General features: G+C 34.4%; 1 protein-coding gene across 1 annotated transcript in view; it reads left to right on the top strand.

Moving 5' to 3' along the window:
• Positions 1–16,443, top strand: part of LOC309623717 (cadherin-12) — a 525,281-nt gene that overhangs the window by 464,687 nt on the left and 44,151 nt on the right. Inside the window, exons 7-8 of the mRNA XM_082380840.1 lie at positions 622–809; positions 15,383–15,636. Of these exons, the coding sequence (XP_082236966.1) occupies positions 622–809; positions 15,383–15,636 (442 nt within the window). The remainder of the gene's footprint in view (positions 1–621; positions 810–15,382; positions 15,637–16,443) is intronic.

Here is a 16,443-nt window from a genome sequence, read left to right as displayed (position 1 = left end):
CCATTATAGATTAAATATATGTACATATATTTAATACATAGATATAAATATATATATACACTTATTATTTTACAAGTAATTTTTAGTTTAATGATTTATAGTTATTGAGGAAATAGTTCATCTATTATTATATTCATTTACATATATGTTTTATATTTATGTATGTTAGAACACATAGCCTTATTTTTCTATAAATATCTAAATATCTGTCTTCTATCTATCTATCTATCATCTATCTATGTATCTTTTTAATCTATGTCTTGTATCCTGGATTCTTTTGCATTAGTATCCGTTTATTTCATGAGTATTCCCACCTTCACATTTGATACTGGTTACACTTAGATGGTGCTAGTATGTAAACTATTTCTTCACAGTAATTTTAATTTAACACTTTCTATTTATAATGACCACTTGAAATTCTACAACAGAATCTATTGAAGTGAAAAGTGAAATTATTACTCTTAATTATAATCTTTAACTGGACAGCAAATTGCCTTTCAATTTTGCACTATTATGTTTTAGAGTTGATTTATTTTCTGTAGACTATATTTTCAAGGCTGGTAATCTTATTATGTACTTTACTAACTCAACTGTATACAAAAATTATATATATCTTATCAGGCATTTTCCACCTGAAAGTTCCTGAGTCTTCCCCTATTGGCTCAGCTATTGGAAGAATAAGAGCTGTGGACCCTGATTTTGGACAAAATGCGGAAATTGAATACAGTGTTGTTCCAGGAGATGGGGGAAATTTGTTTGACATCGTCACAGATGAGAATACACAAGAAGGAGTCCTCAAATTGAAAAAGGTACATAGACACGTTTTTTGTTTTTTATTTTAATTTTTATTTATTTATTTATTTATTTATGGCTGTGTTGTGTCTTCGTTTCTGTGCGAGGGCTTTCTCCAGTTGCGGCAAGCGGGGGCCACTCTTCATCGCGGTGCGCGGGCCTCTCATTATCACGGCCTCAGTAATTGTGGCTCACGGGCCCAGCTGCTCCGCGGCACGTGGGATCGTCCCAGACCAGGGCTCGAACCCGCGTCCCCTGCATTGGCAGACAGACTCTCAACCACTGCGCCACCAGAGAAGCCCCATAGACATGCTTTTCAAAGTAGATTACCCAATAAAAATTAATGAACAGAAAGACTAAAACTTGAAAATGACGGAAATTTTAATTTTCCTTCAATGAGCAGTATTTTAAATTAAAAAAAGACCAGGTGACTATGAAGTATTCACTCCCAGAGACACTTTTATTCTGTGATTCACCTGGTATATATTTTATGTTGAAACAATTAGGCCTATTAATTTGCTTAAATCCTTAAAAAATTCTTACCAGAGTCAAATTTTAATTTAATTTTTTAATGTTATCAACTCAGACGAAAAGGTTAATTTAAAAATGAGATCTAGAAGTAAACTCTATGCACACCAGGCTTGATCTTGCCCCTTTTATTATTTTTCTGAGAATATAAATATCTAATTCACACATTGTTTGTGAGCCTGGACCTCAGACTGGAGGAATTCTGATATGGGCGAGAGCTGCTACTGGCAAGCGGACGAAATGAGAATGGGTAGCGCTGGGTCTGAGGGGCTATGACAAGGGAAGTGAACAGAAAAATTAACGAGAAGGAGGGAGGGGACAGAAAGGTGGAATGCGGTGGGAAGCCCTCGAGTATTGTTAAATTGTTTTATATAAAAGAGGATGGAGAGCAAAATTCAAAATATTGGAAATGAATCCCTATCTCAGTGTATGTAGTTTGTTTTTTGTCAGGTAGGGGCATGAAGAAGGAGAATGTAAATGTGAGAAAGAGAAAAATCATGACTGTATTTGGGGTGTGTAGATTATTTCTATAACAATGAGGTAAATTATAGGAATTTCCAATAATACAGCACAGGCAAAAAAGTGAACTTCATTTAATTGAATACAGTTTTCCCCTCTCCCTATTATAGCAAAGTGCACTCTATTTATCCCCAAAGGCGGTATACCATACACATTTAATTTTGATACTTGTGATTATTTTAACCTGCAAGAAGTATTTTTACATTCAGTCCCATTAATCATGCTGCTGTTTCCATATTTGTTCAGGAACTCTGAATTTTATCAAAGAAACAACATATGTGGTAATAAAAATAATCCTGAAAAGAAACAGTTTTCATGTAGATGATTTGTCATCTTTTAATTCCTACTATTGCAAGAAAATTGTGCTTTGTCTAGAAATTAATTTAATCACATGGTCCCATTCAGCAAAATTTTTCATTTATGCTAAATTTTCAGAGTATACCTAGAAAAAAAATTTTGTGTCAAATTTTTCATCCATTATTATTTTGTTGTGGTTTTGCTTGTTTTTCTTTTTTTTATTCAGTAACAAATCCCTTAAAATCTTGTCACAATTTTTTTTAAATGATCTCAATATATAACAATGCTTAAAATGTGTAAAGATATTAATTCATATTAAACAAATATAAATTCTCTTAGTAATATGAGAAATAATAGAAAAGATTTTATATCAATGATTCATAAAACTTAAGTTGGAAATTAAATATATTTACAAAGTAAAATTGAGGTACAAAAGAGTTACATTGTGTATAATATATATATTTATATTAATTTATATTTACAGAGATACAATGAACATATTTTATATTTACACATAGGATTTTATATTTTGTATTGATTTACATTTATTTATCATCTATGCCAATAAATAATCAATGTCTAAGTGTCAATCTGGGAAAATGTATGACATTCTTTTTTACTTTTTAACACAATTGAAAAGGGAGTAGTGTGCTAACTATAGACCTTTATATTACTATGTCAAAGTGGATTAATCATTGAAAGTAATGACTTAGTTATATAAATCAACTTTTTGTAAATACTTAACTTATTATGCATAATCACTAAAGCAAGAAGAATATATCTTCTGCCTCTTTAGTGTAGGGAGATGTCATAAAGAGTGAAAGAGTCTTATTTATTTTGTATTCATTTTGTTTATTTTTTTGAAAATTTTCTAGTTTTTAACTAGATTAAAAGTGAGATTTGTGAAATTATAGCATACCTTTATTAAAATGGATTTACATAATGTATAAAATAGTCTGGAAAGTATATCTTGAAGTAAATATATATATATATATGTATGTTTATAAATACATATATTTTTCCTCCTGCAGTGGATAAATAACCGTTGCCCATTTTGCTGGCATAAAATTTGTTATCTAAATAAAGCTCAGGGTCCATAACTAAAATTCACTCCTTCATTCACCAAACATTGATGCGACAACCACTAAATCCTAACCCATTCTGGACTCTGGGGGGCAGTGAAGGAAACAGACACATTCACTCTGCTCAAGCAGCTACTGTTCAACTGGGGAAGTTAGGCAATAAGTAAATTTAAAAGCACTGTCAGTATTAAATTTAAGTTTGAAAAACACAAAGCAGGGTAAAAATAAGCAATTTAGAGGATGGTGGCTATCCTACAGTGAGGCAGTCAGAAAAGACTTCTCTGTTCGGATGAAATTTCAGCAGAGACCTGAAGGACTCAAAAGATGAGCCATATGGTACCTGAGTGATGTGTGTTCCAGAAAGATTGAGCAGCAATTGCAAAATCCCTGAAATGGGAGTGTACCGGGCAAGGAGGCCAGTGGGACTGAGTACAGTGAATGGAGGGGCCCATAGCTGGAGATGAGGTCAAATATGCCGACGAATGTCCCATCATGGAGATCCTTGCAGGCCAGGCAAAGGACTTGAATTAAATCATGATACGAGAAGACAGTGGCAAATTTCTATCTAAATTACCATTACCCTTGGTAAAGCCAGGATACGCTGACTTTTCTGAGGTGAATAATGACTAGGGAGTAAGGACAGAAATAGACCAGTTAAGAGACTATAGAATTAATCCAGGAAACCAATGATGGAGATATGGTCCCTGATCTTTATAGCAATGAAAATTGTGAGAAACGGTGAGATTCTGGCTAGATTTTAAAGGAACGGCCCAAGCATATTTTTATAAATATTCTTAACATCGGGTAAATTACATCAAACATTTGAATAGATTTGTTTTCAGCATTCTAATTTGTTTTACTCTCTAAATAAGGAGACACCAGAGGCAATCAATACCAGCTAACCTCTTATTCTGCTGGAAAAGAAAATTACAACCTACAGACTACATTTATAAATCTTTAAAAAGTAACTCAGGGGAACATTTTTGTAACAAAATTTTGAAATTATCTATTAATCTATCTACCTACCTACCTATCTACGTATCTGGTGTATGTATTATTTTGAGTAAATGTGTGTGTGTGTGTGTGTGTGTGTGTGTGTGTGTGTGTGTGTGCACGTGCTCACATACATATATAGATATATGACTTGAATAAATATGGCAGTATGTTTTTCTAAAAATAAAACAATGAGGAAATATTCTGTTCAATAAAGCCCATGAAAACTCAAAATTAATTTAAATAATGTAACTTCTGTATTTTTTATTGAGGTATAATTGACACACAAAATTATATGAGTTTCAGGTGCAACATAATAATTCAAAATTTTATATATTGCAGAAGATCACCACAATAGGTCTAGTTAACATCCATCACCATACATAGTTACAAATTTTTTCTTGTGATGAGAATTTCTAAGATTTACTCTTTTTGCAACATTCAGATATGCAATACAGTATTATTAACTTGTAGTCCCCATATAGTATCTTACATCCCCGTGACTTATTTACTTTATAACTAAGTTTGTACCTGTTGACTCTCTTCACTCATTTCACCCACCACCCAACCCCCACTTCGGGCAACCACCAATCTATTCTCTGTAATCTATGAGCCTGTTTTTTTTGTTATTTTTTTTTTGTATTTTTTTGTCTTTTGTTTTAGATTTCATATATAAATGAAATCATATGATATTTGTCTTTCCCTGTCTGACTTATTTCACTTAGCATAATGCCTTCAAGGTCAATCCATGTTGTCATAAGTGGCAAGATTTTATTCTGTATCTCTATATCTCCAGGTTCCACATCCAAGGATTCAATCAACTGTGGATGGAAAATATTGGGGAAAAAAAATTTCAGAAAGTTCCAAAAGGCAAAACTTGAAGTTGCTGCACACTGGCAACTATTTACATAACATTTACTTGTATTAAGTATTACAAGTAATCTAGAGAATATTTAAAATATATAGAAGGCTGTGCATAGGTTATATGCAAATACCACTTCATTTTATATAAGGAATTTGAGCATGCTTGGATTTTGGTATCTGCAGGGGTCCTGGAGCCAATCTCCCCTGGATACCAAAGGATGACTGTATATACCACATTTTCTTTATCCATTCATCTCTCAACGGACATTTGGGTTGCTTCCATATCTTTTATTTTATTTTATTTATTTATTCATTTATTTATTTATTTATTTATTTTTGGCTGTGTTGGGTCTTCGTTTCTGTGCGAGGGCTTTCTCTAGTTGCAGTGAGCAGGGGCCACTCTTCATCGCGGTGCGCGGGCCTCTCGCTATCGCGGCCTCTCTTGTTGCGGAGCACAGGCTCCAGACGCGCAGGCTCAGTAGTTGTGGCTCACGGGCCCAGTTGCTCCGTGGCATGTGGGATCTTCCCAGACCAGGGCTCGAACCCGTGTCCCCTGCATTGGCAGGCAGATTCTCAACCCCTGCGCCACCAGGGAAGCTCTGCTTCCATATCTTGGCTGTTGTAAATAATGCTGCAACGAACATGGGGTTGCATATGTCTTTTTAAGTTAGTGTTTTTTTGTTTTCTTTGGAGAAATACCCAGAAATGAAATTGCTGGATCATACAGCAGTTCTATTTTTAACTTTCTGAGGAACCTCCATACTGTTTTTCATAATAGCTACACCAATTTAAACTTCCGCCAACAGTGCACAAAGATTCCTTTTTCCTCACATCCTCTCCAACACTCATTTTTTGTCTTTTTGATAATAGCCAATGTAGCATATATGAGGTGATGTCTCACTGTGGTTTTGATTAACATTTCTCTGATGATTAGTGATGCTGAGCATCTTTTCATGTACCTGTTGACCTACAGTTCTTTAGATTTTTTTGATCAAACACTGTATTATAGGGCTATTTATGCATATGTTCAGAGAGTTCTCAGAAGACTTTATCTTGAACTTATTCAGAGTCCCAGAAGAAGTAGATGTAAAATCATAAATATGTATGTAAATATCAACAGCAGTATTTCGGCTCCATAATGATCTTAAAATTACTCTTTGGAAATTTCTCCCTGCAATATCTCAGCATAGAATTGCAATGAAGAGTTTTGATGTAAAACCAAATTAATACAGAAATTATGTTTTTAAGTATATTACATGCATCTAGAAAGTCTAAAAATATATACTCTACATTTGAATATGTGTCTGTTTTTGAATATAATGATATTCTTTGTTTTCAGAGCGTTTTTCTTTTTTAAGCTCACTTAAAAAATAAATGAAAATGCTTAATATTCTCTGAAGCACATATTCTCATTATAGTTTTATTTCCAAAATTTTTGTTTACTTTCCCTTTACCATTTCCCCCCTCTCTCTTCTTTCTCCATGGAGGGAGGGTGTACATGGATAAAAATGATGGTCATGTTTGTATGAGCTGAGAAGAATGAAAAATAGGCATTTTTATTTTATTTCTTTTAAACCTCAACTTGGATTCAGTTTATGAGCACTGTGACAGAATGCCATTTCACTGTGTCACTTTGAATTCAGAATAACATTATGCAACTTTATATATCTCTGCAAGGCACAAGACATTGTTTTTTTTTTTAAAAAAGAAACAAACTATTCTTACTTTATACTTACGTCCTATTGCACTGAGGAAAGAATGAACAAATAAAAAGTGCCCTATATATTGTTAAGTATTATAGCAATAGAAACAATAACAAAATCAGGGTAATATAACTTAAAAACAATTTTTGTCACATCTAAAAATTAGGCGATAGGTTACATTTAAAATAAGAGAATAAGGTATTTTAAATTCAGCAATTTCATTCTTAAGTGAAAAGCTAAATGAAATACATTTTTAGTCAGTAGTTTTTATTTCCTACTGGATAAGTGAGAATAAATATATACTTATTGGATGTAAATATAAAGTTACATGAGTTAAAAACATTCAAGAACGGAAAATACATGTTTATTTACAGGCATGCTGTGGTTTTCTTGTTACTGATTAAGAAATTTAGGCAATTAAATAGCAGGATGAATACTTAAATTGTACAAAAGAACAATTTTAATGTCTTGAATAATTTCTAAGCCAGTTCTGTACTATTTCTACAGAATATCTATCTGGAGCTAACAAGTAATGATAACATCTATTTAAAATAAAGAATGGTAAAGTGATTTCCTATTTATTTTAAAATAAGTAAAACTTTTTTGGAATTAAAAAAATCCTTACTATTTTGCTGTTACTTGGCAATATTATTTCATTTCAAATAACCATAACTGTGATCACAGTGAATCCAAGGTGAATTATTTTCTTTTTCCTTAAAAACAGAAGAGAGAAAATATTTTATTCTTCACCAGAATTTTAAATAAATAAACTCTCAACTGGTCTCATTGGACAATTTTATTTATGCCCCATTAGTCACTAAAACTCACTTTCTTTTTGACATCTCAAATGGCAGGGGAGTGAATTCACATCAAATGATTTGGTAGCCTAGCACCATCATGTGGTTAATTTTTGAATAACTCTTAGAAAAAATAAAAATAAAATTAGGAATACCTTGTTTTATATAACCAAGCATACACCTCAATTTATTGTTTAAAATATTCCTGGTTTTGCCATACAAATATGAAAATTTCAAAGAAAAATAAGTGGTGTTTGTTTCTGTAAATATCATGCTCCTGTTTTTGTAAATATTTATCTTCATCTTCTTTTTAAACATCTCACTTCCCTAGTCTCATCAACTCTCAACTAGCCCCCAAGTTGACATAACCAATGAACATTGTTTACTGCCTTGTAGACATTTCTAACTTGTGTGTGTTAGTCTTTTCACACTCAAAATGTCCAAAGCTGAATTCCTTGTCTTCTCCCAACCAAAGCGTGCCTGCTCACATTTTCTCCTTCCTGGATAAGGCCCTACTTCCTCTCCAGTTCCTTAAAGCAGAAATCTAGGCTTATTCTTATGCTGCTTCCATTACCATGAACTCCCCTTTCTGAATAGGATGGGAAGCTTGATCACTGATTCCTTCTGAACTTGGATTAAAATTTCCCTCTTTCTCCTCTTCATGGGTTGACTTACAACCATCCTTGTTACTCTTTTCCACCACTGCAATGGCTATTTTCTGAGCCACGCACCTTATGTTCATCCATTTACTTTATGAGTGAATCGCTGAAACCTAAATCTGTTTATTTTACTCTCGCTCCTAATCTGTTTCTGACTCCTATCACTAGTAAGATAAAGAGCAAATGATATATTTTCTATTATCATCTCCTTCATACACACACACACACACACACACACACACACCCCCATACGCACACACACATTCACCTGCTACATTCCAACCACACCAAACTCATTGCAATTTCTACTGAAGATGCTGTGTTATTCTTCCTTCTGCATAGAAGGTACCGCCCTACATGAGCATTTCTATTAATTTTTTCCTGTTCTTTAATATGGCTGTCACTCATGTCCCTCACCAAAGAATTCCTTGAGTCCCTCAGGCAAAGTTGATCCCTCCTTACTTTCTTCACCAAATGTTACCATTTCTGTCCAAGCACCTATGAGACTTAAAGGTGCTCAAATTCTAAATGCATCTGATTTTTCTACTATAGTTTAAGCCCCTAAAGACACTTTGTCATATCTATATCTCTGTCGCCATGATAAAGGAAATGCTTAAAATATACAGGGTGTTTAAGTTTCTTTTAAAAAAAAAATCTCATGTTGGTTTATTGTTTTAATTTCAGATGCAATACTTTTCTTAGTATTCACAAACCATGCAGAGTTCAACATGTTTTTAAAGTATTTAGAAAAATATTGCTACTGATTACATAAATGAGAAATATGAAGCTCATTGGACGAAAGTAAAATTTTCAGGACTACACAACTTGCAGTAAATTATAGAACATATTTGAAAAGCATATACTTTCAACTATTGTGAAGAACTGTATATATTAAAGGTAAAATGTGAGAGTGGACATTCAACAAGTTAAAAAGAATTCCCCCTCCCCCGATGGTCATGACTTATACTGCATGTGCCTATAAAACATATATCTTGCTTAGGCATTTGTAACAGTTGATGAAATCTTTTCTTTCTTAGGGAAAATATCACCACAAGCCCTCAAATAAAAGCACTAGATGTTCTTCCAATTCTTTTTTATTTTGTGTTATCTTAGTTACTGAATTTGTTCCAAAAATTATTGTCACTGAAATATGGCTTAGAAACGATGCCATGATTCTTAAGTTAATTCATTAAAATTATCAAAAATTTACAGTTCTGCACAAAAACCTAGAGTTGATAACTTGCCCACAGAAAAATTAAATTCATTTCTAGTAAATAGTTCTGTAAAAAATTTTTTAGAGATAAGGTATAATAATTAAATATTTCTTCATTTTAATATTTTTACTTGACAGACACTTTTTGTCTGGTAATTCTATTGTTCTTTTAAGCTTTTAAAAATTTTAGAAATGAAATACTGTTAAAATTTGTCAAAACTAAAATCTACGTTTTAAAAATGGCCACATTTCACTGTTTCCCCTTTATGATAGGGGCATTCTCATCTGATAATGTGACAACTTTTATCCATCAAATAACTGCTTGACATTTTTTGTATGTGTGAAACTGAGTTGAATTTCTTCCTCAGTGATGAGGGGATATACCAGACCCCCCCATAGCTCCCTCTCACATAAATACGCACGCATTCTTCCCCATCTACCCCTGACACACACAATACACATCTGTCTTCCAAGTTTTGGATTTTTCCATAGCACTTATTACCACTTGGGATGCTACCATTTGCTTATTTATCTTATTGTTCATCAAATCCTAGAAGAGAGCAAGCTCCATGGGGGATTTTTGTCTGCTTTGTCCAGTTCTGACATCTATAATGATGTCTAGCACACAGTAGGATATTTAAGAAATATTTGTTAAAAATAGGAATAAAATGCCTCAGGAATTTTGTGCTTACTTTCTTCCCTCAGGCTTATTTCCCTCTGATTTCCCCACGCCTGGTTCTTCGCATCTCATTTCCAGTATTACATCCTCAGAGAAGCACATCTTATCTGCTCTATGTAACGTCTCCACCACTGTTTTTCTATCCCATTATACTATTTTCCTCATAAATCTTACCACTAACTGAAAAGTATTATTTACTTATTATTCGTTCTGGCTCTCCCTCTCTATAAAAAGAAAATGGACTTAATTTAACTCATAAACCAAGATATCCTCAATTCCTACTGTGACAAAATAAAATCTAATCAAATATTTGATTCAATTTATGCAGATTTAAATTAACTTGAATAAATCAATTAAAGAAGTAAGTACAGACGTCATCTATGGATGATTAATTATTAATTAATTAATATGAGACTTGGGTAGTGGTAGAGTTTTAGACTAATTTATTAGCTAATAGGAAAGTCTAGTAAGGAATAAATGAATTGACTACTGTATTGTTAAAAAAATTAATTTTGAGGAACTTGATTTTCCTTTAAAATGATGCTTGATCTGAAAGTCTTATCTTTATAGTTCAGCCTCGTATCATAAACCTCCCTTACAAGAGCTTGTTCCTAGTGTCTTTTAATCTTTGTTCAGCCTGGTATAAATCTGCTTTCTTGTTGCTTGTCTTGAAAAGCATCTTCTCTTTCAGATACATTTACAGCCTTCAGTTATTTGGGTTCATTGACAATTTTCCTTTCCATTGACTGTTAAGACCTATGATATGACTGAGAGAGTAGAGTCATTTCTAAAGGATACATTTTGTTAAGAGTGAGGACTCTACTGTGATGGTGAAAATGGTACATGTTCATCATAAAAAATGAACCAGTAGAGAGAGCAGAAAGCAAAGAGCGATGAAAGCACAAGCAATTGTGGGTCAGAGTATAGTATAAGTGAGTTTTCTGCTCAGGGTCTTCCAGGCTGAAATCAAGGGTAGGCCACCGCTGCGACTGATCTGAGGCACAGAGTTTTTTCCCAAGATTACTCGTTTTGGCAGAACTCATTTCTTTATGGCTTTATGACTGCGGGCCCTACTTTTTTGCTGGCTGTTGGTCAAGATCCAGTCTCAGTTCCCAGAGGCACCCCAGGCACTTGTCAGGTGGGCTCCTACATCACAAATTTACTTCTTCAAGGCCAGAAGGAGATCATCTGTAGCACCTCCTTCTACTAAGGCTCATGTGATTACATCAGACCCTTCAAGCAAAATCTCCCTTGTAATTAACTGAATGTCAAGTGATTAAAGACCTTGATTGTATTTCAATCATTTATTTTTCCATAAAGCTTAACAAATTCATGGGGTGATATCCCATTCAGTTCAGAGGCCCGTCACACACCCAAGGGCAGCAAATTTTACAAGAGATTATAGAAGAGATTATCTTGTCCTTGGGGGTGAGAATCTTGGGGACACCTTGGGAATTCTGTCTACCAAAGCTGCTTTTCAAATTCCTCAAAATATAACTCTAGTTATCCATTTTCACTCAACATTATCTGGAAACGTGATGAGGCCTGAAGAGCCCAGGGAATTATTCTTTTGTATTTTATGCCAAAAATTGCTCATCCCTCTTTGAAACGAGAAAATCTTTTGGTACTTTAATATTTTATGTAGTTTTTCATGACCTGGACCTCAGCAAAGTAAAAGCAGAGAAAGTGGCTAAAAACAAAGAATCAAAAAGATTATATCTTGCCCAATTTTTCCTTTTATATTCTAAAGAACAATTAAATATATCTTACTTCATTTATTTTTTTAATTTATTCATTTATTTTTATTTATTTGGTTGTGCCAGGTCTTAGTTGCGGCTCACCAGCTCCTTAGTTGCAGCAGGTGGGCTCCTTAGTTGCAGCATGCGAACTCTTAGTGGCAGCATGTGAACTCTTAGTGGCAGGATGCATGTGGTCTAGTTCCCTGACCAGGGATTGAACCTGGACCCCCTGCATTGGGAGCACGGAGTCTTAATCACTGCACCACCAGGGAAGTCCCTCCATTTCTTCACAGTTTAGGTTTCTTACCGTACAACTCCCTACGACATGAATTGTTTCCTGAAAATTCTGGTTTCACTAACCTTCCTTTATCGAAACATCTTGAGGAGAAAGGAACTACTCAACTAAATTCTATTTAATCAATCATTTTCTTACTTTTCTAGAAAGGTTCATAAAATTGAATGCACCCCAAGCAGTACCACAAAGTTTTCTATTTATTGTGCGAGAGCTAAATTAGTTCCACTTCATAATAATGGATTTCTGTTATGGAATATGATTCATTTCCTAACAATAATAAAAAATCCTTTTTTTTCTATACTTGTTTCAAATAATAGGATTTTTGTTGATTGCAAAGTTAGATGAATTTCATTCCTCGGCACCATCTCACCCCACCCCCTCCACAAAGGGTGGAGGGTAGTCTGTCAGATGAGTTGGATAAAGTCAACTAGAGAGAGATTGGTATTGATTTTTTTTTTTGCTCTTTCTGAGCTATCCAGTTTTATACAATGGCATTGCCTAAGGGCCAGGGTCACGAAGAGGTAAGGCCCTCTAGGATATTATTGTGGCATTTCTCTTACAATTTTCTTCAGTTGTTTGATCACTGCAGGAGATAAGTTTTCAGTCATAAAAGAATATCTGTATGTACAGAAAGTTTCTTTCATCTCACTCTTTATCACCCTGCCCACTAAATATTTGTCTGCTGTGACAGGTCAGGAGTTCTTAAAAGGCATAGATTATGTCTAATCTCCTAAAACAAAATGTAGAAAAGGTTTTGGAATTCTCCCTTCATTCCTGGGTTTGAAAGGGACTCCAAAGTGGGGAGTCAAGTCGATCAGATAGCAGTGACATGTTAATTAACTAGGTAAATAAAATTGAGATCTTGTCTAGAAAGAATTTGCCTAATCCTACAGACAATCAGAAGCATTCCGATGTCTAGGAGAAGTAGAGAAGGAAAGGAAGAACAATTGGTACTAATTTCTACATTTTAAGAGAAGTTAATTCTGGGCCAAAGAAGGGGGTAAGTATCAGCCAGAGCAGCTCAAATAGCCTTCTAGGCAAAAGGACCCGAGGTGATAAAGTCAAAATCGTCTTACACTAGAAGTTAGGGATAACTATGATAAAAAATTATATTGTTTAACATTCATCGAGCACTTAGAGTTTACAAAACATGAAGTATATTTCTATATGTTCTTTAACTTAAACTAGCTTGTACAGCTTATAAATTATACATCACTCAGGTATCTCTTATGGCATACGATTTCTCTTGAATACATCAAATGATGGGGGACTTACTACTTCTTCAAACAACTCAGTCATTAAACAAGATGGCAAACCTTATTTATCTTTGCCTCTTTCTGTCCTCCTGGAATGTATCCCAGGTCTTACCACCATGTAGGCAATCAACACTTTTTAAAATTAATTTAGTTTTGAACGGTTTTGTTTGTTAGAGATTTCTTCTTTTTTTTAGCTTAAAGTTGCCATGTTTGATAATTTAAATTATTGTTAATTCCCCATTGAGAGACTTATAGAATAACCCTAACTGATACTCAATATTTGAAAAGGTGTATCCTTTTTTGTCTCTGTCTTCTTCATTCCAGAATAAACATTCCCAGTAATTGTAACAGTTTTGTATTTTGGGTTAGAATAATATTTTGTTACCCTATTCTGGCAATTGGTTGTCTTTTCTTGAGCCTGATCCTTTAACAAAACCCTGTAGTCAAACTGTGGGCTGATCAAAACCGTAGCAACATAATCTCTTTTTCCAGATATTATGTTTCTATCTGTGTAATCAACAGCCCCAATATCAACCCTGGCATATTAGCCAATAACTTTACTTATATTGCTTTAAGACAAATGAAAAGTCTTAGCAAGAAGACAGAAATTGAAGAAAATCAGTATTATATGTAAACAGGTATGAGCTGAAAAAATAAAAATATAAAACTAAAAGAAAGCATTGAGTCCAAGGCAAAGAAATACATGAATAAAAATTGGACGAATTAAACAAAATAAGGGGAATGATTACAGGGAAGATAAAGAGAGATCCCCCTGAGTGAAAATTACTGTGAAAGAGACTTAATGTCAAGTCCAAGAAGTGTTACTGTTTGCTATAATAAACTTATAGATTTGTGAGTTTTTAAGGATTTCACGGTGATTTTCTTTCTTTTCTTTTCCCTTCTTCACAGGAAACGCATAAAACAGCAATCTTGTCCTTAAAAGAGAGAAATATACCCACTTTATTTCCCCCAGGTATACTGAGGCAAAAAAGAGATGTGTTGACACAGCAATTAGCACATCATGGGAGTCATACCAGAGGGGATTAATTTAGAAAACAGAAACTTCTAAAGGTCCCAGAAAATCACTATGTTAATTAACTATGTTAATGTTAATTTCATGTCTTAGTTTGCCATAGGTGATTAGAAGTCACAGCCAGTGACCTTAAAGTTTTCGTTTTAATAAAGCACTACAGCAACATCATATTTCTATAATATAATATTTCCAGTTATTGGGAACATAAAACTAATATTCAGAAAAAGGTAAATATAAGCAGTGTAAAGTGAAAAATCAAGGATCAGTGACTCCATTGACAAATTACATCCAAATATTTTGTCTCATGTTGTTCTTTAATCCTATATGTTCAAAGCCTTAATTCTTGGTCATATATCCTGATCATGCATCACCGTGCCTACTAATTCTATGTGTAATGCTGACAACACAAAGGACCAAAACTCTGGATATAGTCCTTGGCAGCAAAAATACCTAGACATTCAAAAGTATTCAATAGAAAAGGATACTATTGTCAAAATAATAAAAATTGTCCAAGAAAAAAACATAGTTTGCTACACCAAATTTTTAGCTGGAATCTAAAAGTATCATTTCAATTTTGTTGTATTTTTAATTACTGCTTGATTCCACTAGATGTCAGTACTGGATAAGAGCATCCTTAATAGGTACTTGATCTCCTGCAGTTGTAACCACTCACGTGAAAGGAATAAGCCCTATCTAGCACATATGTGTGCATATGTCATTTTAATGTATGCAGCTGATGACATTTACAAGTTACCCAGACACTTCTACAACTGGTCGACTCTTTTCTTAAAATGTTTAACTTGTACTTCGCTTACCCACTAATTATTAAAGGAAAATGACCGTTTGATATTAACTTGCAAATTACTCTGTCCACCATCGTTGCCACATCCTGTATGAATGTATCTCCTCACTTTTGATTTGTTCTCGCTACAGCCGTTGGATTTTGAAACAAAGAAGGCTTATACTTTTAAAGTAGAGGCCTCCAACCTGCACCTTGACCACCGGTTTCACTCTGCGGGCCCTTTTAAGGACACTGCCACAGTGAAGGTCAGCGTGCTGGATGTGGACGAGCCGCCGGTTTTCAGCAAGCCCCTCTACACCATGGAGGTTTACGAAGACACTCCAGTTGGGACCATCATTGGCGCCGTCACTGCCCAAGACCTCGATGTCGGCAGCAGTGCCGTAAGGTAAGAAAAAGAAACGTTTTCTTTTCTGTGTCAGAAAGAGAAAGAAAATAAAACAACACTCTGACCAGGCTTGCATGAATTATTTAGAGAATACAGTGCTTGAAAATGGAATCACTGTACATAGTAAGTATAAGAATAGAAGAAAAAACATAGCATTTGAACAAAAACATCTGGTATCAATCCCTGTAACAGGGTTTAGTAGTGGCCTGATGTTGGGCTTGTCACTCATGCTGGTCAACCTCAATTTTTTAATCCACAAAAGGGATTTAATAGTAAGCCTAAGAGGATGATTCTCATGAATAACGATATTAAGATACTTTCACGGTGCCTGAAATATCATAGATATATAATACATTTTTCAATTATTCTAAAATCTCTGTCTCTTACCCAAAGTTACTGCTTGAAAAAGATTGTTTTACCATTTTAAATTTGCAGCTCATTTTTTCACTGTGGCAGTTGTATATGCTGATGGAAGCACAAATAGAGTCAGTCTTAAGGTAAGAGGCATTGTGGAGTTGCTCAAAGCCCAGACTTGGCAAGGAGTTCCTTACTGGCATAAGGCTGCTTGGTAGTGAGTCAACAAAGCAATCGATGGAACAAGAAAGAGTAAGAAAATACACCCCCCCCCCATAAATGCCACTTGCATTGCTGAAACGTGTGGGATTCCCTTTTCCTCCCTTATGAATCGATCCTACAACGTATTTTGAGACTTGTTCTGATTCAACTTTGCTTCCTCTGTATGCTTAATCCCTGCCAGGTGCCCACGTGCCTACAAGAACTGGGGGGGGGGGGGGGGGGGTGGAAAGA

Source organism: Balaenoptera borealis, assembly GCF_965194805.1.
Source record: "Balaenoptera borealis genome assembly, chromosome: 2".
In the NCBI taxonomy this organism is placed as follows: Eukaryota; Metazoa; Chordata; class Mammalia; order Artiodactyla; family Balaenopteridae; genus Balaenoptera; species Balaenoptera borealis.
The sequence above is the reverse complement of the archived record's forward strand: the minus strand, read 5'-3'. Positions and strand labels throughout refer to the sequence as shown.